The 26632-nt window shown below is 39.8% G+C and overlaps 1 protein-coding gene across 1 annotated transcript; it reads left to right on the top strand.

The window, feature by feature from the left end:
* The first annotated feature begins 540 nt into the window (after positions 1-540).
* wnt7bb (wingless-type MMTV integration site family, member 7Bb) lies at positions 541-26632 on the top strand. The gene is given in 6 exon segments (XM_056739304.1): positions 541-586; positions 589-763; positions 765-866; positions 8394-8620; positions 19933-20204; positions 25125-26632. Coding segments are annotated over 6 exon segments (1302 nt in total). The 3' UTR covers positions 25605-26632.

Raw genomic sequence — 26632 nt, 5'->3', positions numbered from 1 at the left:
GCCTGGAGCTCTCAGATCCTAACCGGGACAAAATATGTATAATGTACTTAATTAAAGGTTAACCTTTTAAAAACACTATAGTGTTTCGACCTTTGGTCCCTTACGAAAATATGTAAAAGTGAAGTATTTCTGCTATGGTGCACTGATCCCAATTTATAAACACTGTTTTACTACAAACACCATGGTTAAACCATTGCTGATGTGGTTATATTTGTGGTTAAACCGTGGTTAATTTGCGCATCTGGGCACGTGCGTGAGAGGAACCATTGCGCGCCAACAATCTGCTTTAACGTGATCAAAAATATCTTATCCCCTCTTTCAAAGTCTCTGAATAACATTTCAAAGTTCCCATTCGGTCGAATAGTAGCTAAAAATACTTCAATGTGATGATAACGAAGCATATAAAGTGAAACAGGTCCCCAGTCACCCCTCGTGCGGGCACTGACGCGCGCGCTGTCTCTGTGGCCCCTAGCGGCCCCTTTATCCCAGCGCGAACCAAAAGTGGGCGGATGGTGGTGTGATGGTGCCGTCCTCTGCCCAATGGCAGCCCGAAGTCTCCGGAGAGGAGAGAGCCACTTCTGTTTCCATCTCCAAAAAGCATCAACCCGCTCCGAGCGCCGAAACGACTGCGCGATGATACAGCGCGTCTCCAGCGCACACACACGCGTCCGGGAGTTACGCGCCGCGTAAAAAAGCAGAAAGGAGCTCCGTTTGCGAACGCCGCGGACGCGCAACGGGAACTAAACGCGTTTCTTTCTGTCAGTGCGGTCCACATGTGTCACCATGATCCTGTTCTCCTCGCGCAGTGTGCTGCTGTCTGTGTATTACCCGCAGATCTTCCTCATCCTCACCAGCGGCAGTTACCTGTAAGTCTCCAAACTTACACACGCACACTCATCTGGAGTTTGTCTTTAACACGGGGCGAAGCGTTAAACGCTTGAAATGAGTTTCGTAGGCGATGATGAATTCCACCTTTACGCAAAATACAGACGATTGACTTACACAGTGATAGAAAAACCAGTGTTCAGTTTACACTTATGTTGGGTCATCATTCGTATCCAATCCAATTGTAATCAAATCAAATTGTATTGGATAAAACAATGTTTCTGAAAGACTTCTATGTAATGATGTTTTGCCACTGAAGTGAGTTACTTAAATAAAAAACTTGAATTTTGTTCTGATGTCGTATCCCATCAGGAATCAAAAAAATCCTGTTATATGATTGTTGGTTGTTTTGTTTAGGATTTTCAGAAGTTCCCATTGGAACGCTTTAGTATTTTTGACAGTGTTCCTCATTGAAGCTGTTTGAGAGAATCCCAGAATCGAGCTGCAGTCTGGTCAACGGGTGTCTGCTTCAAACGAGAGCTAAAAATAACTGGTCACCACACAAGTCTAATACTTCCGTTATTGTTAGATAGGTATTAGTTTGGATGACTTCATTATTATTCCAGAATGTGAAAAGTCATGATAATAATGATCAAGTAGGTGTGTCTAAACGTTTGACTGCTCGCGTGAGTGGATGAAACGGTGTTATCAAAGAAAAGCCACCCATCTCTCCTCCAAATAATGAATGTGTTTACTAGAGTGATTTTTCTGAATGAACTCTGACATGCTCTTGAATGTTTGATTTAGATAAGATTTATGAATGATGCCATGCTGATGGCGTTCATGGGAAACATTCACTTGTTCCCACACGTCCCAATGTGTTGCTTTTGCTGTTTTAATCTCACGTTTAATGTCATTGTTTTTGCATCCACGAGGTCATGTCCTAAAGATAGTTATAGACCTAAAGAGTCTAGAGAAATGATTTTAAGCATCAACCAAGGTTCTAATAACAGAAGTCCATTAGAGGGTCAGGAGCTGTAGATTTAGTTTTTTGTGTGTGTTGGTATATGTTCGGTGTTGGAGAGCTTCAGTTGGCCACTGAGTGGCAGAGAAGTTCAGACGATTCAAGCTGAAAGAGTTTGTGTGTGTTCCTCTAGTCTTAAACGCAGACGATCACCCGTCAGCTTTCACCTGTTCTCATGTCTGCTCTTCATTTGTGTTTGTGCACCTTACATCACAATGATCCTGTCACACATCAAGCAGTTAAATTTATATCTATTACAATACAGTAATAACAGCAAACCACACTTAGAAAATATATGTTTTTTTCACATATGCTCTTAGTTTACTTTTACACGAAACAGACTGCAAGTATACTTCTTTATTTGTGTTCTTCTCCGAAAGAAAAACTGTTGTATACTAAACTTGTGTACTCTGACGTGAAATGCTGTTTAATGTATATTTATACTTAGAAGTAAACGTCTATAAACTTAAAAGTACACAGCAAAATCACAAGTGTTAAAAAATGTCAAATTAACACTCACAGTGTATATATAATCCACACTCTCAAAATAGAGATTTTCAAAAATCATTCCAATTAATATCCATCAAACTGCAGTTGGTTTGTTTTGATTTAAGCCACGATAACTCCAAAAATTCTGCTAACTAACACAATAAAATCATGATAACATAATAAAAAACATGATTTTTGAAGAATTTGTGGAATAGAGTTATCTCCATTTGAAACCAAACTCTTCATATATACACTGTTAGAGTTAATTTGAGTTTTTTTACACTGCCGATTTTATTGTGTACACTTTTACAAAGTCCTTGCAAGTATACTAGTACAAGTACTCTCTACATAAATTGCACCTACACATTTTGCTTGCTGTTTTTAATCAAACAAACTAAATATACTTATTAACTTTGTGTGGGTGAAACTGGGTTTAGATGTTACACTTTTTATTTAAAGTATTTCGAAGTTTACAGGCACAAATGACATACGTACAAATGTTAAATAATAAAGTGTACTGAACAAACACTGACCCCGTACAGTTCGGTCACAGTAAATGGCTTTCTTTGAGCGTTGTGTGAGTTTCCCTGGCGTTCTTTCCTGTGCCCCGCTCGTCCTGTACATGCATCACGAACATTAACGTTACTTCTATTACTTCTAAAGAAGTCTGTAAGATTATCCGTTTTATCCGTTTTTCTTTCTTTGTGTCTCGTTGCTGAAGGACCTCCAGACCGAGGTCTTCGTGCTCAATGTTTTAAATAGACGTGGCTCCGTTTAAGCGTTGGGCTCTATGTATAGAGCTGGTTTGCACATTACAAACGACACCTTTGTTTGTTTTGACGTTTTAAAGCGTCTTTATACGGCACTCGAGACATTCGGTGGAATTAGAGGCTTTTAATTTCAGCGCAGAAAGGAAGTTTGTGGTCTGTTCTTCAGTTCTGGCTAATATTTAAAGACATGTTTCATGAAGTAATGAAGGTCGTGGTGGGTGTAGAGGCTTGAGGGATTCTCTCTCACACACTGAATCCACTTCCTTTTCAATCTGTATTTGTAGTTTTAGGGAATTAAACTGGCAAATTAAGGGAACGTTTCTAAAATAAAAATCTATCAGAGAGATTAGGGGGACTTTTTATTTAACAATATTTTCATTAATGTTCGATTAATATGATGTTTGATTACATATACATGATTATATCCTTAAATCTATTGCAAAACAAAGACATCCGACAAGCTTTAAAAGAGTAGTTCGCTTTAAAATTTGCCCTCATTTACTTTCCATAGTCCTTTTTATTTATTGTTATAAAATATTTATATTTATTCCATTTTACTATGGAATGGCAACGGGGGCAAATTTTGAAGTGAACTACTCCTTTAAGGCAAAAAAACCCAAAGCATACTAATAACCGCAAACCAGCCACCATCATAGCTAAACAAAAAAACACCAAGTCACATGTCATATTATAAAACAGTATAAAATACACATTACACTGAAAGGTTTTATTAAGATCTAGTGATAATAAATTGAGTTTTATAGGTACAAATGTGTGGATTAAAGTCTGCGTACAGACCGAGGTTTGTAGGTTTTCTTTAAGCATATGGTGCCAGTGTCGGTAGTTCTGAGTTTGTTTTAGTTGGATTTGTTTTAAGTAGAATGGACCGCGTGATACCCGGAGCCAAGTGCCTCCAGAACATTTATTTTCTTGTGTTTAAAAGTAGAGCGCATTTACTCATCCTGCGGATTATTTATTCCTCATTTCCCAGGAAAGCCTGCTCATGTTTGAGATCTTCCTCGCGGGACGGTGCTGATTTATTTTGTCATATTTTATAAGGGCCACAATTAATCCTACATTTGGGGCTATTTAAGTGTTGGTTTGTGGAACTGGTGGTCTTTTCGGACCGGAAAAAAATATCCGACATGTTTTGCATTAGTTCCTTGACAGAGGAAGGGACGTTCTGCTTTACCTGCACAGACATAAAACCCCTCAGAGGACTAGTTAAGTAAGACATAAACATTATTGCATTATTGGATTGATCATTTACGAAAATCTTCATTTGCTCCGCACTGTTTTGTCTCTTTATTGTCTGGGAAACAGCTGAAATACTCTTTATACATCAACATCACTTGCTTCAAAAAAATTAACTCTATATTTAACATGTTTAAGACATTAGTTATAATACAATGACAGTTAAATTATGCATGTAGAAATAATCCAAAACACGAGAAAGATGACGTTGTCATGTAATCATATTTTTTTCACAACTACATAAATTCAATTGTGTGCCACAGAACATGATCCGCTCTAGAAACAAATGAGACGTTCCACCCTTTCATATTTATTTGGCCTTAGTTTAAAACCTCTTATTATGGCTGTCCTGCTCATCCACGCTCATAAAGTACCAACTGACGTGGTTAAACAAGTTGAATATAGACTGTATTCTTCAGAGCAGGTTATGATGTAAAGTGCACGCTAAATGTTTCTCATAAACAGAAACGAGTTTCAAGGATTAGTTCGGACAAAATTTTTATATAGACCTGTTTGACTTTCTTTCTTTTGCAGAACACAAAAGAAGATATTTTGAAGAATGCTGATAACCAAATAACACTGAACTCCATTGAGTTCCAATGTATGAAGACAAAACCACAGAGACAATTCTCAAAATATCTTCTCAAATATCAATTCAAATATCTCTCAAAATCAATCTCAAAATATCTTTCACTCAAGAAAGATTGTCATTCAAATTTTTTCATGGTTGCAGGGAAAACTCAATTCTTCTTCACAAATGTCTAAAATCGATTTTCTAAATGTTAAATATTTGAGGGAATGAAAAAGGCAGAACTTCACATAAAAGAGGCGACGAGATGATGGAGAAAGAAATCTGACCGGCTCAGTTTACATTAAAAGCTCATGTATGGAAGCATTTTGGTTTCTATGAATCTGAAGGTAAAAATGGCCTTGACAAGACCCACCTGTGCAAGTCGTGTCAAGCTTAAAAAAATATATTTGGGAAATACGACAAACATGAGAAACCATATTAAAGTCACACTCTGTTATTTATTTGATTATAAGAACAGCTTAGTAAATTATGAGTTATTCTGAACATGCTGCAGTCATTCACTTAACAGGAGGATGATGGTAAGAAGTCTATTACTGTATGTTATGTGAGGGATAATGTACAGGCAGCCGGTTGATATCACAGAAATAAGCCAAACAAGTCACGAACAGGCAAATTGTTTTAATCGTTTGTAAATATAATGTCATATATGTTATTTAAAGACATGTTTATAATTATATTTTGTGTAATATTAAACTGCCCCTCTCTAAATGATTTGCACGATCTGGGTTACAGGGGGTTATTAGTTTTGAGCATTTATTTGAAAATAACAACCCTCGGAATGTCACGACTGGCCAATCAGAATTAAGCATTCAAATGAGCCGTTTTATAATTAATTGTAAGAGCAGCTTAGTATGTTCAGTTATTCAGAATAAACTTGCTTGTATTAGAGCTGCTGGTTCAGAGTTGAATCTTTTTCTCTTTCTGAAGGATTGTATTGCTCATTGCACATAACAGGATGATGTTGCGTAAAAGTCGGTTATTTTACATTAGCTAATATTGCATGCTGAATTCTGCATTCATTTACTGCATTCTGTAGGCTACTACAGGGCACTGAGTGCAGTCACTCTTTTCCTGTCGGTTCTTTGCAATGCTGGCAAATATAACCTTCCAGTTGACCTGCCAAATCGCTTCCATTTGTTTTATTAATAAAGGATATTGGAAGTGAAATCAGTCTGGGTAATTTCAAATACTTTGATTTTAATAGTCACACAGCAATAAAAATAAAATTTGTAAAGGAAAAAAGATGCATAGAGAATGGTTTTATCATTGCATCGCAGCCCTCAGAATCGTATTCGTATCATGTCGTGACGTTCCTAGAGATTCCCACCCCTAGTTGCTAGGGTGTGTAGATGTTCTGGCGCAGGTCCTCCTTCAGTCGAAATCTGTGGCATGTTTCCGATTAGTTTAAGAAAATATATACAGTATACAAGGGCAGCTCGATTGTGACAAAAATCACCATCACGATTATTTTGGCCAATATTGAGATCCCGATTATTTAACACACCTTTAAGAACAATATAGAAAACTGAAAAAAACTTGCCTTTTAAACTGGGAATTCAACTTATAAGATATATATAAGTGTAAAAATAGCACAGCTTAACCACATGGAAAGGGGTGCGCTTTATAAGCGGTTAGATAAAATATATAAATAAATATAATCCGGTGGATTTATTCATACAAGAAAAGAGAGGATCCTTGCAAAATGGAATGCGGCACAATAATCGTTTTACCTCAAAAAAAGATGTCTTCGTAATTGTTGAAGGCCAAAGTTGACGATTACATAAAATTTTTGATTAATTGCACAGCCCAAGTATATACAATGGAAGTAACAATATTATGGATATCGTGTTATCGCAATAGCAAAACTGTCTCAATATAAAGGTGGTCACATGACTGTATGAAACGATAGGTCTTCCGGACCCCAGCAGAGAATGTTACAACATATAATAGATGTTTCCTCTGTCAAGGTCCATGTGGTGTAATAATTGTATCTGATAAATGGGATTTTTCGGTCATTTGACTCATCTCATACTATAACTCAAACCTTTAAACAACAGTTATGATTGGAGGATCAAGAAAAGAGAACTCTTATGGCACGTTTCCAAGTCATCATGTGTCATTGGAAATACCGCACCGCAGATTTTACACCGAGGTATTACCGTACGTAGATTTTGATATTGTTATATCCCTAGTAAAAATATATATATTAATTTCCATTAATTTTTGAGACCTCACTGCAATGCATTCTGGGTTGCATGTGAATGTTCAAGAACAAAAATGAGGCATCTTAAAAGCTAACATCTTGACTATAACAGCCCCCATGATGTCTTACATGCTGTCTAGATGGGCGGCACCCTAGATTGTAGAACAAAGCAGCACGGCGGTGTCATTTCTTACAAAACTCAGTCCAACAATGTGACTGCAGCTCAAAAATACAAGACTCTAAATCGCACATCTATGAACGTGTATTGTGTTTTCTATGAAGGGTTGAAATAAGCATCCACTCTTCACAGCTCGAGCCACTCGATCATACTGATCAAAACAAATTCCTATATATGCTTTTGTGTAAGTATTCACGGCCTTTGAAACACAACCAGACATAACCAACAAATCTCTTCTAAAGCAGAATCTATAAGTAGCAGTTATTCTACCGCCCCGTCGACCCCTGCGTGCCGTTTCTGCTGACACACACATCGCTTGTTGCGACACGCCAGGCTTGCGGTAAAGTCCTCCGCGGTCGGCAACGTCATTCTTCAAAGCTGGCATCCGTCTCCCCGCAAGTTTACGGCCCCGGTCTCTGACATGTTTGAAAGGCACACATCTGAATGGCTTCGGCGCTCGTAAACACAGAAGCCCACTTGTTTAGTAGTGCGGGTTTAAACAAACACAGCGTGTTGAAAACACTCAAGAGGCTAATATCAACACGCAAACGTCACATGATGAGAGAGACGTGTGCTCCTGAAATATGACATTTCGCAAAGACTTATGAAACCAATTCAGATGTTTATAATCACTAACACATTATTCTATCAAGTCTACAGTTATGTGTTGATCTTTTGGGTTTTTTTTAGTCATTAGGCAGCCAGTTGCTATAAAAGCCCTTAATGAAACAATCAAAGATAAATGAAGAGTTTGGTTCCATATCTTGTATTTTATCATGTCATCATGTTTTATTGTGTTACAGTTGTCTGTATTTTTTTAGTTATTATGGCTTAAGTCAAAACAAACCAACTACAGTTTGATATTAATTGGAATGCACAATAAAAAAACTGATTTTGGAAAATATGTCAAAACGGAGATATCATATTTTGGAACCGAACTCTTCAAATACTCTTACTAACGAAAAAACACCAACAAAAAACGTGAATATAATTCTACTGTGTAGTCCAGTAAAGAGATGTCTGTGTTTACCCGTGTTTGTCTCTGTTCTGTCTCACAGGGCTCTCTCCTCCGTGGTGGCGCTCGGCGCGAACATCATCTGCAATAAGATCCCCGGCCTCGCCCCTCGCCAGCGCGCCATCTGCCAGAGCCGGCCCGATGCCATCATTGTGATTGGAGAAGGGGCGCAGCTGGGCATCAACGAATGCCAGTATCAGTTCAGATACGGCCGCTGGAACTGCTCGGCGCTGGGCGAACGCACCGTCTTCGGTCAAGAGCTGCGAGTAGGTCAGTGGCCATCAACGGTCTCTGCATTGTTTTAGATCGACATTAGATCATAAGTCGTATGATTTCTTAGTTTGTGTGATCTGTTTTCACGTCGTTTTTTTCGCATAACTCAACGATTTTTGTACCATACCACGCGAATTTATATGAATCATTCACGCCGTAAAACAGTTGTGAATTTCCCTGAGACGAGGCTGGACAATTCACATTTACAAGTTGTGCTGGAGAGGAGAAACGCTGTTGTTGTCACTTAGCTAGTTTTGCTCTTTTGCTGTGACAAACGGACTGAACTGTGACAGAGCACATGTGGTGGTGATATGAGAGACAGTGTTGTGGGCAAACGCAAATGAAACCCTGGTTGCACACAACACACACCGCACAGATCTCACAGATACACACTTCACTCACAACTGCATTCAAAAGCATGTTTGAGCTGCGGTTATGATGGATGCATGATAGTCGAACTGACGGCCTGCTTTGTTTGCTAAATTCAGCCTGGACTCCTTCGATCACACACTTCATGTCAAAAGCATTCATCAGGCCTGAGGGAAATGCACACGTGTTATTTTTCGAAAATAAAATATGAGCTCTACTTTACTGTCACATAAACGAAGTAAATATGGCAGTGACTTTTTTTCAACATCTTGACACATTTGAATAGAAATCTATTTATACAGAAACTTTTTTAACTAGAATTATTGCTTTCACTGACAAGTTCGAGTCCATTAAATCCTTTTGGAATAAATTCCAAAAAACACAACCCAGTGGAATTTTGTGCTGGTTTGAATGGTTAACAGATTATGGTTTCATAATGGTATTTGTAATGGAAACTTACCGTGCAACATACTGAGGTAACGTAGAAAATACTTACAAATGTACAATACACTGCATACTGTATACATTGGGAAATGATAAAACAATTTTCATTTCTGTATAATAATCATTGTGTATGCTGTTGGCATTGGTGTACATTTGTTTTGATTCCATTTAACACATTTAAAACATTATGATCGCTAGTGTTTATATGCGCAGTTAAGACTTTTGACTGGGATAAAACCTGTAGGTAAATCTACAAATCATACAATTTAATCGCGTTCCTAATTTATAATGATCATCTGCGCGCGACACTGCGAATGCAAACACTTCTGCGTTTTATCCTCCTCTACAACGTTTCCCGTTTCTTGGAATTATGTCATAAAGGCAATGACACGGCGTACCGAAATAACATTTCTGTTATAGATCGTCATCAGAAATGCGGATTGTTCCCTTCAGCAACATTTGGAGTACGAACCTCTCAAATCCCGCGCAGCAGATCCATTTCCTCACGCGCTTCCGCTTCCTGGCTTGCTCGCGCTCCAGTTCTGTTCCCGCGCTTGACCTGACTGGAGAACAACTTTACAATCAAACACAGCACGTGCACGCGCACTAGTAAAGTTATATTTAAAACGCAATTTGGACGTAATTTACTCTGGGCTGTAGGCAGACTTTGTTTAATGCGCCTTTCTGTGAGAGAAAGCCGTTGTGGGCGCGCGTAGCGTCTCTGTTTCCCCACAGCGTGCACGTTGTTCACGTCCTGTTCTGGCGGAGCTTAACCACTAAATTAGATGATTTTCAATTACAACATTAATGCATTTTTCTATTATTAACATGCTGTAACCAAAGCATTGCTTGACCTGTTGCTAAGGTCATTTGTGTTGCAATCCAAGTCTGATGCATTTTAAATTCCCTGCATGCTTTATAAATAAATGTGAGAGCAATAATTTTATGTTTTCTAGGGATGCAGGATAAATTATCGGCCTTATCATTATCGGCCCAAATTCTTTTTAATGTTATCGGTATCGTCCGATAATACAAATGTAGGATTTTACGCTGTCATTTTTACAATTAGGCCTACTTTTATTTCAAAGTGTTGTTAGAATGCGGTCGTATAGATACTGTTACCGTACAGATACCCTAAAAACACAGTTCAGCTTGATTGAAATAGTGAAACACACGTTTGTGTTCGCTGACGAAATCTGAATTTGCAACAGTTAAGATGGACATCGATTGGATTTTACGCTGCATATCATAGTGTAATTTAGTTATGCGTGTTAGGACATGTTAAATTATACTCTTCTTGCTTTTGAAATAACCATGAGTTTTGCCCAGCAAGTTCCAAAAAGTAAGTGTTATGAAAGTATTTAACTGGTCTTTACCAGGTCTGCTGAAGTCAGAAAGAGCCACTATGACTTTTGGACGTCTGGACACTCTCCTGGTTCTTTGGTGTGTTTTTGGTCTCTGTATGGCACGGAACTCGATTCACAGAAAAAATCATCCATTTTTTGCCACATCCGCTTGTTTATTTCTCTTTTTTGAATATATATTTTTTTCATGGACTGACTTTTTTGATGTTTAGACTCCATCAACAAGGGTTCAGTAAAATGTAAACAGAGGGTTCAATATAATCGTAACAAATTAATTGTCAGAGCATTTTATGTCACATCCATAACGCAAAATGTCACGTCCATAACGCTGGAATTGAACCGAAATATAATAATTTTCTGATAGTAAGTATCAAAATGTTTATTTTGTGCGGTCTGTTGGCAAATCCCATTGAAACTGAAGATTAAGTCTGAGGATAAAGTCTATTCCAGGAATATCCCCATCCATTCATAATGGACTGTATGAAACGCTTTCCACCCTTCTCATGCCTGGAGACTGCAGGATTTTTTTCTAAATGTAAATCCTCCAAATTGCAACCACTAAATTGTTCCTGCTCGTAAGGAGCTGGTCTACAAGCGTCGAAGCGGCCAGTAGATTCCATTGTTTTTCAAAGAGATTATGATCAACAGACCACAGAGTTAATTCTCTCTCTCTCTCTGGTCAATTCGGATTCGTTTGGCTATAGGACGTTTGGCTGTTCTCTTTAATAGCCGGGTTATTGAGTATTTCTGAGCCCCTGAAGAATTGAGTCGAGGAAGGATTTAGTTTCAGGTTAAAAAACAGGGCCAAATCGGATGCTCATTTTCAGAAAAAGTCTGTCAATAACTACCCACAAAAACAGGCCGAGATGACAGAAATGAGCTCTGTTCGAACATGTAGCGAGCTGCACATCAAGACAGCTTTCTGAGGCATCATGGACACAACTTAGATTTTTCCATGTCAAAATTTAAGGCGTGTGTTTCCCACAAAGATGAACTCAGATGAACGCTTGCTTTAATTTAATGATGATGCTCTAGGGCTGTCACGGGATCTGGTTTTCACTGCACGGTTATCATGGCCGAACAAATTGGCTGTGACAAAATAATCACGATATTAAATCCTCTTCGCTTTTATGTTTTGAGTGAGAGAGAGTGAGAGAGGTCATAACCCCTGTAAATCTTAAAGCAATACTTTGAATGGATGTTGAATAGTTTTACAATATTTTGATATGTGTACAGTTAACAAAATCTTTTTTTAATATCATGGTTATTGTCAATATTGGTTTGCTGTGACACCCCTAATACTCTCCAAATAAGATCACAAATGTTGAAAAGGTCGAAAGCTATGAACTGAGACGGTTTGTTAGATTTTAGTAGTGACAAAACGAAGCTGTCTCTTTCTTTTTCCTTTCTGTCTCTCTGTCTCTGTGATGGTGGTTTTGACAATTTTAATTGTATATTACACTAAAAAGGTGCTTCACTATGCCATAGAAGAACCATTTTAGGCGGAATGTTTCCATAAAGAACCCTTAATCGTTCTGTTTCACAAAAGGTTCCTTATAATGGATAAAGGTTCTAACACTAGGTTCACACCAAATGCGAATTTAATGTTTTGCGCAAGTAAATTCCACACAAATCACTGAAAAGACGCGAACTCGCGTGCGTCAATGTCGTCTTCCACGAAGGTTGAAAATATTTGCCAGATTGGGTCACTCACGTGAAAACAACAACTTTTCCTTCAAATAATAAATCATACGTTTGGTGTGAGCCCAGCATTAGACTATCAACAAGTATTTTTTTATTGAAAAGTAACTTTGAGTTTGGAAACCAAAAATGTTTCTTCTATGGCATTGCTGTGAAGAACCTTTTGTAGCACCTGAGCATCTAAAATTTAAAATAATGGATGATATGCTAACATAGTATCCATGTTCAAACCTTTGAGAAATGCGAGATTAAGTAAGAAAATGAATTAAAAAAGAACAATAAAATGCTAACGCTTGTTAAAGCGCACACAATCTTACGCACACGCACACACAGTGTTTCTCTTACGTGATTCATTGAGCTGGTGTGAAAGGATTTAGTTGTCAGTTTGAGAGAAATATTAGCAGAGTTCAACATCTCGTGCCCTCCTCGCGTCTTCATTAGACACTTTCCTCTCGGGCAGGTGAAACTCTAAAGCACATGAGGAATTCCCCGTCCTTCTAAAGCCACACTAAAAGCCCAGGAGAAGATATATGTGACTGCTGGATTCCAGAGGAACACCCTCAGTGTTGTGCCAATAGAAGAAGATTGGTTTCTATCTTCACATTCGTATCCACTTCTCTGAACTTTTGTACAGGGTTAGGTCGAGTGTGATCGTACAGTCTGTATCGTGCTATACTGCATACGTTTGTTTTGTTATTTACGGATAGTGAGGTAGATACATTTCAGTCAGTGTCATTGGCAAAAGACTAGGTCAAATAATCTGGATTTTAGTAAATGTTTGAGATCTTCAATAATATTGACTTTTGATTACAGACTTGTCTCAGTTTGATATATTTTTGACGACTCTTCTCAAACTCTAATGCTGGGTTCACGACAAACGCAAGCAATCAAGTTCCAAGCACTTTATTACTCACGCAAATAGTTCGTTATTTTCAGGTGAGTGATGCGATCTGACAAATTTCAACCTTCGCGGTAGACGAGATTGACGAGTGTTCCCGAGTTTATGTATATACATGACTTTGAATGGTCTTTGTTTGTAATTTACTCGCGCAAAACGCTTTAAGGAACATTCCACTTTTTGGGAAATATTCGGCAGAATACATTCCAAAACGGCAAAACTCAATTTATATACTCTTGGGGAGCTGGAAAATGAGCATATTTCTAAAAAAGTGTAATGTTCCTTTAGTTGGCGTTTTGTGTGAACCCAGTGTAATGACTAACGACATTCGTCAGATTATTGAGAAATAATGGTGATATCTTGTCTGTGGTCTTATGAGAAGGTCAAATACAGCAGGATATGTTCCCGAATATCTTTTTCGAGAAATGAATTTAGACAAAACACGTTTAGTCCAATGTTTCATGTATGAAAGTGTCCATGTGTCATGAGGGTCAGATGTTCAGTCGCTATATTGCTCAGTTTAGCTGAAACAGAAATGGATGACTCGGTCTATCCTCAGACTTCTGCTTTTACTTTAACTTTAATTATTTGTTCATTAAAGTCTTGTCTTAGCAGAAATGTTGGGCAGCATTCTTTTTGTATTATGCTTGTATTTTGGTATTGAATTTCAAACCACATCAGCTGAAACTGAGCTTGCGCTGTCCGTCTCACAGTAAACTCTTAATGATGGGTTCTAGATTCCACAGGAATCTCAGGCTCATACCTGAGAACCCTGAAAAATGAGGCTGTGAATTCCTTGTGCAGAATCTGAAGTCTTTTATTGCATGTTTCAGCATAACTGTCCAGAGCAGAGGACAGTTAAAGACTCTTCACTAGTGGTGAAATTACATCCGCATGGAACATTTGAAGATTTTCATAAAATCTGAATATGATCGCAAACTACTCTAGAATGAACCCCCAAAAATATTAAAATCAAACCATGAGGTCTAATTTTTGTACGGGATGCATTCAACTGAATGGAACTATTGAAAATAAAATTCTCCACAACATGTAAGGACTAAACATCAGAATCATCAGCGCATGTCGTATCCTGATAAACAACATGTGAACGATGTATTTTGTACCGTTATTTTCCAGTTGTCACAAGGAAATCCCAATGGCATTGAGGCATGAAATCCAACTGTCAGATGATTCTTACATGGAATTTAATGTCGGGAGCTTCTCAGAATAACAGGCTTGAATTGAATCGATGACAGTTTGAAATGCTGCCAAGCGTTTCTTGTGTTTTCTGGCATGTAATGATCATCAGACGGATGTTGATGTGGACGGCAGGTGTGTTTGATAGTCAGATATAATGATTCAGCTGTCAGATATAATGGAGATAAGTCAAATGACTCTGAACCCACAGGGAAAGATAGACGTCCTCTATGGACGTGTTCCTGATAAATCTGGATTTGAGTTGGATGCGCAATATATCAGTATGGAAATATGTCCACGTGTCAATGAGCGTGTTTACATGCACAGTCTTGTGCCGATTATGCTTAATAAGCTGATAACCTGTGAAGTTGTGTAAACGCATAAAGCGGTTTTCATTTAACGGGGAAAGCTCATAAATAGTTTTTGTCTATTACTCTGATTTGGCGCTGCATGTTAACGCCTTTACCTGTTTTGTTTATGTGCTCATGTCTTACAGCGCAATAGTTAAAGTCCCAAATGTATGTAATAGTATAATAATGTATAAAAGTCAGCTCTGGAATAAATGACGTTAATGGATGACTATAGATTAACAAAGTTCGGGAGAAGCCAGAGCATATAATTAAGACCGGCCCATAAGTAGAGAAAGATTCTTACCTGAAGCCATCTCTACAGGATTACACATCCCACCACCTCCCCGGCTCCTCTACTTGAGCTCTTGTCGATAGCAGAACTCCGGGGGGTGAGTTCTGGGTTCGGCCGTTTCAGAGCTCAGTGCACTCGCCCCTATTGGGGGGCGGGAGTGTTCCGGGATCGGATGGAATCGGCGAGCTCGGAACCTGCTCCCCGGACAGCACGCCAAACACGCATACTTTTACTACCCCTGCTATCTTCATTATCTGCTCAGGTGAACTTGTGAATGTAGTTGATGTAGAAACGTCAAAATGAAGAACTATTGTTGAATATGCAGGTACTGCGGACATGAGATGAGATATAAATACAGCTTCTGACCGTTTTCCTGCTGCATTTTTAATGACTAAACAGACTATTGGGGGTGGCATGGTGGCTTAGTGGTTAGCACGTTTGCCTCACACCTCCAGGGTTGGGGGTTCGATTCCCGCTTCCGACTTGTGTGTGTGGAGTTTGCATGTTCTCCCCGTGCCTCGGGGGTTTCCTCCGGGTACTCTGGTTTCCTCCCCTGGTCCAAAGACATGCATGGTAGGTTGATTGGCATCTCAGGAAAAATTGTCCGTAGGGTGTGAGTGCGTGAATGAGTGAGTGAGTGAATGAGTGAGTGAGTGAATGAGTGAGTGTGTGTGCCCTGCGATGGGTTGGCACTCCATCCAGGGTGTATCCTGCCTTGATGCCCGATGACTCCTGAGATAGGCACAGGCTCCCCGTGGCCCGAGGTAGTTCGGATAAGCGGTAGAAATGAATGGAATGGAAACAGACTATTGACGGTGACGTCACTGCATGACAGAAAACCGGCAGGTCTCAAACTTCCATGTAAACACCATTTCCAACGTAGCCGGCTTATTATCCATATAAACCCGTGAAGACAGGTTTCTCTTTAAGCTGGTTTTTGATAGATGTCCGTTTATTTTGTGCATGTTTGGTACTCAATGACCACCTTTACATGGACATCAGTAATCGAATGATTTGCTTTATTCTGAGTAAAATAATATAAGGATTAAGCTGTTACCATGAGTTGCTTTAAGAATATACCTTTCATGTTCCCGTTTTACATAGTTGGATTAATGGCATACGTCATTACGTCCCGAAGCGATGCTGTTCGATGTTCCCTCCATAATTTCATGTATCAACAAACAGTTGGTCTTCGGTAACACATACAGCTTTTGGTGTTTCATTTATTTTCTGAATTGTTCGCATCTTGTTTTCTGTTCGGACCAAAAATTTGACTATTAGTTATTTTGAAGGAAGTAATGCATTGCTTTAGTTTCACTGCCATCGAGAGTCATACGATTCTAACAGACGTAATGTAAGGACATCTAATAATATCACACAATCTCTCACAATCAGTCCGTTGCATCTGATTGGACGCGGGGCTGAACTGTGCTCTGCTGCTATTGGTCAGCTGAGCGGAGCTTTGAGCTCTTATCATAGATGCTTTAAATAGAAATAGCCATTTTCATATGTGCTGAATGAAGTTGATCTGTCATGGTTGTCTGATAACTGATCTAAAAACTGAGTGCAGGTTTCAACAATACAGTGAGGATACGGCTTTATGAGCGCTTATCTGGATTCAGTTCTGATCTGCTTTACATAGAAAAGAATGATGTTCACACATGAGCGGTGGTGGTTCAGAACCTTTGATATGAACATTAGAGATGGGCAGGTTCACTTTTGTCGTCTTTAAGACTTTAAGTCTTCTAAGGCTTCTATTGTTAATACGATTTATAAAGACCTGGAGTAGAATTGTACTGCTCCTGTCTTGCTCATATAACTCGGGAGACCTTCTGGTCAGTGTTGATAATCCTAAATTTAGCTAAGGAGCAATGAGAAAGGAGACATCTGTTGGCATAAAGACTATATGATCAAATAGTTCGACTTGAAGTGTCTCTGATGTAAGCGTACGTTTCTTCTGCGAACGAAGCATCTGGACATTCCAGAGTTCAACAGGATTGTTTGTTCTCTCTGAGGTTGTAAATCTCTTCAGCCGTGTCAAACGTGATTTGTTTAGTGGTTCGCTTTTCTCCGTCCGAGCCAAAGCGGTCAGCATGACGGAAAACTCTTCCGCCCACCTTTACTTCACGAGGTGTGGTCAGGTCTCGGTATTTCTATATACAGTACATATAAATATAAAGTGAGAATAAACAGAGGCATTGTTTCACTCTTCCACAGCCATGTTGGATTCGGTCGCAGACACTTGCCACCAAACTCTCTTAGACATCTGTTTTAATCTTCCTGTGTTCTGCCCGGCACAACTTTCCAACTTCTTTGAGGGTTTTTTGTTCAGTCCAGTTTTCCGTTGGCAGGGTATGAGGCTATCCCAGGGTTCTTCCTGTTGGAATCCAGTCAGGACTTTGGGTCTGGCCTTCTCCGACTCTCTTCAGCATCTCGTAGTATGGACACTCGTACCATTAAACCAAAGAGAAGCTTTTGAGTTTGTGTTTGTCCACTCTTTAAGGTATCAGGTTTACTTTTAGGGACAAAAACTTGGGAATTGCTCCATTTAAACTGGTGAAAAAGTAACTAGTTTCACTTCCATAAGGTGAACTGTTTGTAAATGAAATGAAACATGAAAATATTGAGTTGGAGTGATTTTATTCTTTAGTAATTCAACGGATTGTGAATGGCTGATGTTTAATAACAGAACTCAGTAAAAACTCAACTCAAAATGATCTAGTGACTGGTACTATGTCAAATTCATACATTTATCACCTGTTGCAACAGTCGTTCATCAGTACGTCTGTAAGATGTCTGCTAAAAACATCTGATCTTAGATAAAAACTGTTTTACAGACATCTTTTAGATTTATGTACGACATCTGACAGGAAATGTTTTATAGACGTGTTGCAGATGCAGATGGCATGAGTATGCCATCAGGGAGGCGAATGTAAATTAAATAGAAAATTAACAAATCTTTTTTTACAATATTAAACACCATTATTATGACAAACAATAAATAGAGAGTTTGGTTCCAAAATTCCCAAAAGTGTTTCCAAAATCGTGTTTTTTATTGTGCATTCCATCCATCCATCTATCCATTTTCTACCGCTTATCCGAACTACCTCGGGTCACGGGGAGCCTGTGCCTATCTCAGGAGTCATCGGGCATCAAGGCAGGATACACCCTGGATGGAGTGCCAACCCATCGCAGGGCACACACACTCACTCATTCATTCACTCACTCACGCACTCACACCCTACGGACAAATTTTCCAGAGATGCCAATCAACCTACCATGCATGTCTTTGGACCAGAGGAGGAAACCGAGTACCCGGAGGAAACCCCGAGGCACGGGGAGAACATGCAAACTCCACACACACAAGTCGGAAACGGGAATCGAACCCTCAACCCTGGAGGTGTGAGGCGAATGTGCTAACCACTAAGCCACCGTGCCCCCCTTTATTGTGCATTCCAATTAATATAAATCAAAATACAGTTGGATTGTTTTGATTTAAGTCATAATAACTAAAATAATACAGCTAACCAACACAATAAAACATGATAAAATACATTTTTTTGATCTCATTTTGGATTAAAACTCTTCATATATTACTTACATCTCAATGATGAGTTTGAATAGAGGACTCACATAGGCATTGTTTAGGAATTGTTGTCAGACTTGATTTGACACATTATTCAATAACTTAATTATTTTCAGGTGAGAGACAATTTAGCAAATTCTTGAATTCTAATTTGGATTATTTCGCAGTTTTATACAATGTGGTCATGAATCACTGACAATGTTAATACACGTCACAATCTTTGAAAAATATCAGTTGGTAACCTATTCATTAGATAAGATTGTCATCCTGTGTGACCTGCTCGCACATTGATCGCACATCTCTGATGTATAAGCTGTTGATATGTGGACTGAGCTGCTGTCTCTTAGTGGTGGTCCAGAAGACCCCTCTGTGTTTGGTTTGTAAGGTGCACAGTCAGGAGAATTCAGCACGTTGGACAGCACCTTGACTTTCTTTCACACACAAACACACCGAGAGCTCAACATCTGTCTTCAACAGCTGCACACGTTTCGTCAGAGGTGCAGGAGCTCTGAAAAAACTCAAGCACATAATCATTTATCAACTCAACGAATTTAGTGAATTTACACACAAGAAAATGCTGGGTTGTTTAAACCCATGGTTGAGTCGAATGATTCCAACCAACACTTGAGTTTGTTTTTCAGATTGTTGTCTTATCTTATTACTGCTAAGGGTTTCTGGCTGGTAACTAGTTGGTAAAAAGTTTAAAAGAAAAGTTATAAGAAAATCATCTGGGATGCGTTTCCCAAAAGGCATTGTAACCTTAAAGTGATACTTCACACAAAAAGTAAAATGCTCTCATCATTTATTCTCCATCGAGTTGTTTTGTTGAACACAAATGATGACATTCTGAAGAATGTAGGACAGCAAACAGTTTTTGGGCACTTTTGACATCCATTATTTTGGGTGTTATCAATGGCTCTCTAGATCGTTTTGTTTTTTGGGTGAAGTATCCCTTTAAATTGATCTTATAACCATCGTCACTAAAGCAGCTTTGATCATCGTAGGTTTACGCTGCTTTTGGGAAACGCAGCCGTGGTCAATAGATCGGATGTTGTGTGGTTTGAGACGTGTCGAGCAGATGTCACAGTCTGTTCTCTCTTCCCCCCAGGCAGCAGGGAGGCGGCATTCACCTACGCCATCACAGCCGCTGGAGTCGCCCACGCCATCACGGCCGCATGCAGCCAGGGCAACATGAGCCACTGCGGGTGCGACCGGGAGAAACAGGGCTACTACAACCAGGAGGAGGGCTGGAAATGGGGCGGATGCTCGGCGGACATCAAGTACGGCATCGAGTTCTCCCGGAAGTTCGTGGACGCCCGCGAGATAAAAAAAAATGCACGCCGATTGATGAACCTTCACAATAATGAAGCCGGGAGAAAAGTAAGGCCAACGTTGAACATGAGGATTGTGGGTAATGCTGTAGAAACATGTTTGGGCACATTCATGCCTCCTTCGTGACACATGAGCAGAACAAATCATCGTTTGTAAAACCACTCTTATGTATGTTGTCAATTTCGATTGGATGTGAAAAATTAGTTAAGGATGAATGTTTAACAGGGAAATTTGTTTTGCTTGCGTTTCATTAATGGGATCTTAATCTAGGTTGGAAGCATTTAAATCTTAAGAAAAGTTTGTATCGATCATTTGGAGCGTTTTAATTTCGAAGTGTTACCTAGATTGGTCTTGGTAGTTCACAGAAAATAATCTCGCAACATTTTGTCTGACTGCACAGTTGGGAAGCTTCTGCAAGAAATTCATCTGTGATAGATGTTAAAAGCCTTAAAACTTAAAGCTGGAGGGTTTTGTGGCCAACGGTTGCTTAAAGCAACAAATAACCAAGTTGTCCTCAAAGTTCTCATGTATTCATTAGGCTTTTCTCAAGAGCATTTTAACTCAGCGTTTGGCCAACACTGGTCTTGGTTTTCCTGCAGAAAGGTTTTGTTTGACTGCACAGTGGGAGAAATTCTCCAGACAGTGTTTTAGATGCTGGAAGCTTTAGAACTTTAAGGCTTGGAAGCGTTCTTGGCCAACGTTTACTTATAGAAACAAATAACTAAATCTTTGGAAAAGTTCATCTCCATCTTTTGGATTTTCTCAAGAGCATTTTAATTTGACATTTTACCAGCATTGGTCATGGTCGTCTTGCAGAAACAATCATGCAACATTTTGTTTAACTGCATGGTTGGGAATGTCCTCCAGACAATCTGTTTGAGACGTTCAAACTTTGAAGCGTTCTTGGCCGACGTTGACTTCAAATAACATTTTTAGGAGCGGTTTCTCTCCATTAATTCATGTTGAAAAGACAAATGCGTTCAGTCGTTTTCTTCTGTCTAAAGAGTAGAAACGTTTCAGTGTTTGGCTTGATGAACTCATGCGGTGTGGCTCATCTTTAGGCCTCCAGTCCCGTTGGCTTGCATGTGGGTGGCGTAGTTTGTTCTTCTCATGTAAAACAGGTGTATCAGGTGCCACGCTCGGGATTCACCCCCGAGCAGAGCCGGGCGGCGCTCCATTGATCTTCAGAGAGGTCTCCGGCCAATTACAGCTTTCATGGTTTCGTGGCGGCGTAGTTTTGATCCCCGTTCAAGCTGGGTTTGGCCGCGTGCCGCTCTGGCCATGTTTGTTTGTTTGATAGTCGTTAGTCATCCAAGAACACAAAACAACATGCAGCGAAACAGCAGAACCGCATGCTCCCACTGACAAATGGATCAAATTAATAACACAGGGCTTTATAGTGTGAGCGAGGTCGAGCCGAGCCGGGATCGAGCGCCCAGCCCGCGGTTGCCAGTTGGAGGCCGGCCAATCCCATCGCGGGCCGCTGCATGGAATCATCAAGTCTGAAGTCTGTAACAGGATATTATTGCGAGTCTTTCTGCAGCCCCTCGCTCCATTGAATCCGTGTTTTTTCCCCCTCTTTTATAGAGGACCCACAATGGCAATGCTGGAGCCATAGCATCCGAACTTAAACTCGGACGTACCATGTGACTCCAGATGGAGAAGATGTAAGCTGCCACTCTGGAATTTCAATTGCTATCAGACGTGAATGTGGTCACAGGCTCGGAAAGATGGGGGCCAAAACTGCTCCGCATTAGCGCTGTGGATAAATGCGTATCCAGGCAAACGTAAACAGCGTTGCGAGCCTGCAGACGGCTTGTGAAGTAACACGTCGTTGGTTTTCGAACGCCTTTCCGTGTGTGTAAAAACTGGCTGGATGTGTAGCCAGTCAAACGTTGGTTCTGTGCATGTTTTGATACCAGGTGAAAGTCATTTCAAAGGCATTTCAGATCATCAGTGCTTTACGAGGGAATTATTTGTTAATTGGTTAAGCAATAGCAGGAAATTCTGTTCGCATCTCAGGAAATTGACTCTGGGCAGAATTATGGTAATGTTCTCTGGTTATTAAACACATTTAATGCTCCGTTTCAAATTCTACAGGGCTGAATGCATGAACTCTTAACAATCCACCTCAAAATGAAAATTCTGTCATCATTTATTCTCTCTTATGTGGGTGTTAACCTGTATGAGACTTTCTTCATGGAACACAAAATATGATATTTCGATAAATCTCTGTTGTTTTGTGTACATACAATGGAAGTGAATGGAGTTCATTGTTGTTTGATTATCAACGTTCTTCCAAATAGAAGAATGAAACTCATCCAGGGGGAATACATGATGAAAATAATTGTGTATTTTTCACGTGATGATGCACTTGAATCACCTCAAACGGCAGCATAAGTCTGAACAGTCCTAGTGTTGAGCATATGATGTCTGTAAACGCTGCCTGTGAGGGTTTGGAACGGAGCTAACATCTACATTTTGAACATCTCTGATCAAATTGCAATAATATATTTAGCATAATTCAATCAGTGGCCAATTAGGAATCATTTCTGATTTAAGATGGAAAGCTGGCAGACTTCACATGAGTCAGTGTGCCGCTACAGAGCAAGCAGTTAATAATAACTTTAAACTAGAAACTGCTTGTCCACTGTTTTAAATGCCGTGCCAAAAACAATTCTTCTGGCCTCTTTTGTTATTGCACAGGCGCTGTTGAGATGGAGAGCTTCGCGTTGACTGTCAGTGGCCTTGCGTGGGTCACCATGCTTTCGTTGAATTAATCAATTAGTTTGCACGTGTTTTCCAGAGGAATGAGAATGGCTTCTGGTGGAGAGTCGTGCCAGAGAATGAGAAATATGAGAGTGGAAAATGTGCTTGGCCAAAGAAACGAAACATTTTATGCAACATTACACTCCGATCGTCACCCACATTAACGGCACATCTACAGAAGAATCTTGCTCTGTGTTTTGATGGTGCCACCCGCGTGGGACTGGAAATCATTTGAACAATCCATTCTTACTGTTCAGGTTCCATTATGGTGAAATAATGAGATAATACAGAGAGGATTCAGTCGTTGTCCTGCACATAGTAAATCCCATTGGTCTTAGAAAGATCGTTAAATAACTCACTGCAGTATGATGGTGTTGTTTATATGAGTTTCGAGATGTAGTGTGCAGGATGGTTTTCTAGAGAGCAGTTTTCAGCTGGTTCTCCATGTGCTGTGATTCATCTGAAGTCTCTGGCAGTAATGATGTAGCACATTAGATCTCCGCTATGCCAACATATGGTTTTTCCAATGCATGTACATTACATGTGTTCCCAACTATAAAACGGCTGATTTCTCAAAGCCATTAGCATGTGCAGGGTTTTTGTGCAGAGTGTTTTTGTAGTTTGCGAAACCATGGACATGGCCTGTGAAATCGACGATCTGCTGATGTTATTGTTGCTAAGACTAAAGCTGTGTTCAGAATACTATACAAGCTGTTCCTGCAGTTTATTTACATTTATTCATTTGGCAGACGCTTTTATCCAATGCCAATTACAAGTAGGAGAGAACATAAACATTTTGTCAACACGTTAAACAGTACCATAAGTTTACAAGGCCATGCTAAGAGGAGGATTAAAGCTGCAGTAAGCAAGGGAGAGAATTATTTATTGGTTATTTATTGGACAGTTATTGGTATATATTCTGTATACTTTGCGCAGAGCACACATCTGCGCAGAATCCATCCCAGAATGCAATGCGCTGACTTGATTTACAGCGTTATACAAAAATAACATCAGCTGCGTTTAACATCGCTGAATGTTAGGACATTTTTGGGAAAAAATGGTAAAAAAAGTAAATAAACAAATTATTTTTAACATAATTAGTCTTGCTGACTTTAACAAGCAGTGTGTTGTTGGGTTTATGTACTAAACCATGTTATATACACTGTAAGCTAGTGTTTTATTAGATATGTAGAAAATTATCATTTTAACATGCTACATTTGAGCTTTATCTGGAGACGTTTTCCTTTGAAAAATGTGTTTTTTAGAATTACCACTGTTGTCTTTGCATATATTCAGTTATTACTTTTATATGACCAAAAAATGACGCCGACCATGGACGTTTCTGGATAAGAAAGAGCCAGAATCTGCTTATAAATGTCTAGCATTGTAAAAACAGAATAACCCTCTCATTACTGGAATGAACAGGCCGTGGACATTCCTTGGCTGTTTTTGAGCTATTCTGAATTATTTGACATTATGCACAGTACATAAATCAAAATATCATAGTAAAAAGAGAAAAAGTCAAAAATAAAGTGTAGTAGAGTAGGCGGGGCGAGACCGTGGTTCGAGTCCGGTGAGTAATTGTGAATGAGCGCCAGCTGTGCGCACACCGGGCTCGAATCACGTAGGAGATTGGGAGCATTTAAAAGGAAGGAGGCGGGAACCGGCAAACATTTAAACATTTAATAACAGAAATAATAAAAGCCGGCGGCCCCTCACGGCCGACCACCGGCGAACAAAACATGAATACAAAACACAAGAACATAAATATAAACTTAACATAAGTTCGGGCCCGGTCCACTCTCTTCAACGGTCCGGTCGCTCGTTCCTTTTATATGCTCCCAATCTCCTACGTGATTCGAGCCCGGTGTGCGCACAGCTGGCGCTCATTCACAATTACTCACCGGTCACGAACCACGGTCTCGCCCCGCCTACTCTACTACATAAAGCTAATATTTTTATTTTCTGTTGGACTTGAACGCATCTTTTTAAGGTTGCTTACAATATTTAATGATTATTAACTGACTGCTATCAAGAGCATTATGTTGTGCTTCTTTTACTTATTATTTATTTAACATATTTTTTTATTATGACTTATTTTATGAATTGTTGTAGCACTTTTTGTAGTTGTTTTTTTAATTGTAAATAAAATGTATTATTATTTTTATTTTTAACCTCCTCTTGTTTTGTTGCCGGCAGGTTTTGGAGGACAGAATGAAGTTGGAATGTAAATGCCACGGCGTTTCGGGCTCCTGCACTACGAAAACTTGTTGGACCACGTTACCGAAGTTCCGCGAGATCGGCTATGTCCTGAAGGACAAGTACCACAAAGCCGTTCACGTGGAGGTCGTCCGAGCCGACCGACTACGACAGCCCACCTTCCTGAAGGTGAAGAAAACGAACGGTTATCAGAAGCCCTTAGAAACGGACTTGGTCTTCATCGAGCGATCGCCGAACTATTGCGAAGAGGACGCCAAAACCGGCAGCGTGGGGACGCAGGGGCGACTGTGCAACCGGACGTCGCCACACACCGACGGTTGTGACCTCATGTGCTGTGGGCGGGGCTACAACACACACCAGTACACCAAGGTGTGGCAGTGTAACTGTAAATTCCAATGGTGCTGTTTCGTGAAGTGCAACACTTGCAGCGAGCGGACGGAGGTTTTTACTTGCAAATGAGCTGACGTTTGTTCTAGCGAAGCGGACTGAACGCCGGTTCACACGGTCTGGTGGGGAGCGGAGGTGATGCGGATACGCTGGGTGGTCAAACCCACGGAAGGAAATCGAGGGAACGGGATTTTCAAGTTCGTCAGCTCTTGATGGCGTTGTTTTGCACAGCAGAATGTATATTTGCTTTAACCCAGAGTTCAATTCTAAAGTCTATCAGTAGGTACAAGTCCAGCATTCCACCAGAGATACCGATGTATCCACACTGACTCCAGCTAAAGGACTGCAGGAGACCGGCCATGCCCCGGTGCATTCTGGGACTTCTAGATTTTCTTTTCCATAGGAAGCTCATCAAAGGACTTAGAGGAGGCTTTTGGGATTTGGATCTTGACGGAACTCTTTGGAAAAGCCAGTGAAACCGCAAGACTTTGTCTCATCTCAACATGCTGCGTTAAAGGGCAAAAAGGAACTCAAAATGTTGAGTTATATTTAAGAAGGAGCTCTGTAAACCATGCAGACTGCAAATCAAGGATTTGTTTTTTTTAAAATAGCCTTTTAACTGCCAACTGGAACCTGGTAGAGTTTTGTTAGTCATCCAGTCACACTGGAACTGTCTGTTCGAACACTGAAAATAAATTATTATATATTATATGTTATAGTCTCCTGAGGAACCGAAGCGCTAACGGGTAGAAATGTCTTATTTTGTACTAAATAAGAAATGAAAACAAAGACTTTGTAGAAACTTGTGACTGAAGATGTCTTTTAGAGGAAAAGAAGGCCCCAGATGTTTTTCTAGTTTTATGATGTGTCGACTTCCAAAACCACTGTCATTTGTCAGTCATGATAACGTTGGTTCACCTTTGCTGGAATCTAGCCGTAGTTCTTGATAGAATCGCCATAGAAATTTGGGTCACTTCTTTTTCCAGCTAGCTCTTTACGACTCAAAGGTTCTCACTTGGTTCATGATATTTGTGGCGAGTATATTTCTGGATATGTTACAGAATGCTGCACTGATGTTTTTTCTATTCAGATACGATGCA

This window comes from Triplophysa dalaica, chromosome 24 (genome assembly GCF_015846415.1).
Source record: "Triplophysa dalaica isolate WHDGS20190420 chromosome 24, ASM1584641v1, whole genome shotgun sequence".
Classification (NCBI taxonomy): Eukaryota; Metazoa; Chordata; class Actinopteri; order Cypriniformes; family Nemacheilidae; genus Triplophysa; species Triplophysa dalaica.
The sequence above is the reverse complement of the archived record's forward strand: the minus strand, read 5'-3'. Positions and strand labels throughout refer to the sequence as shown.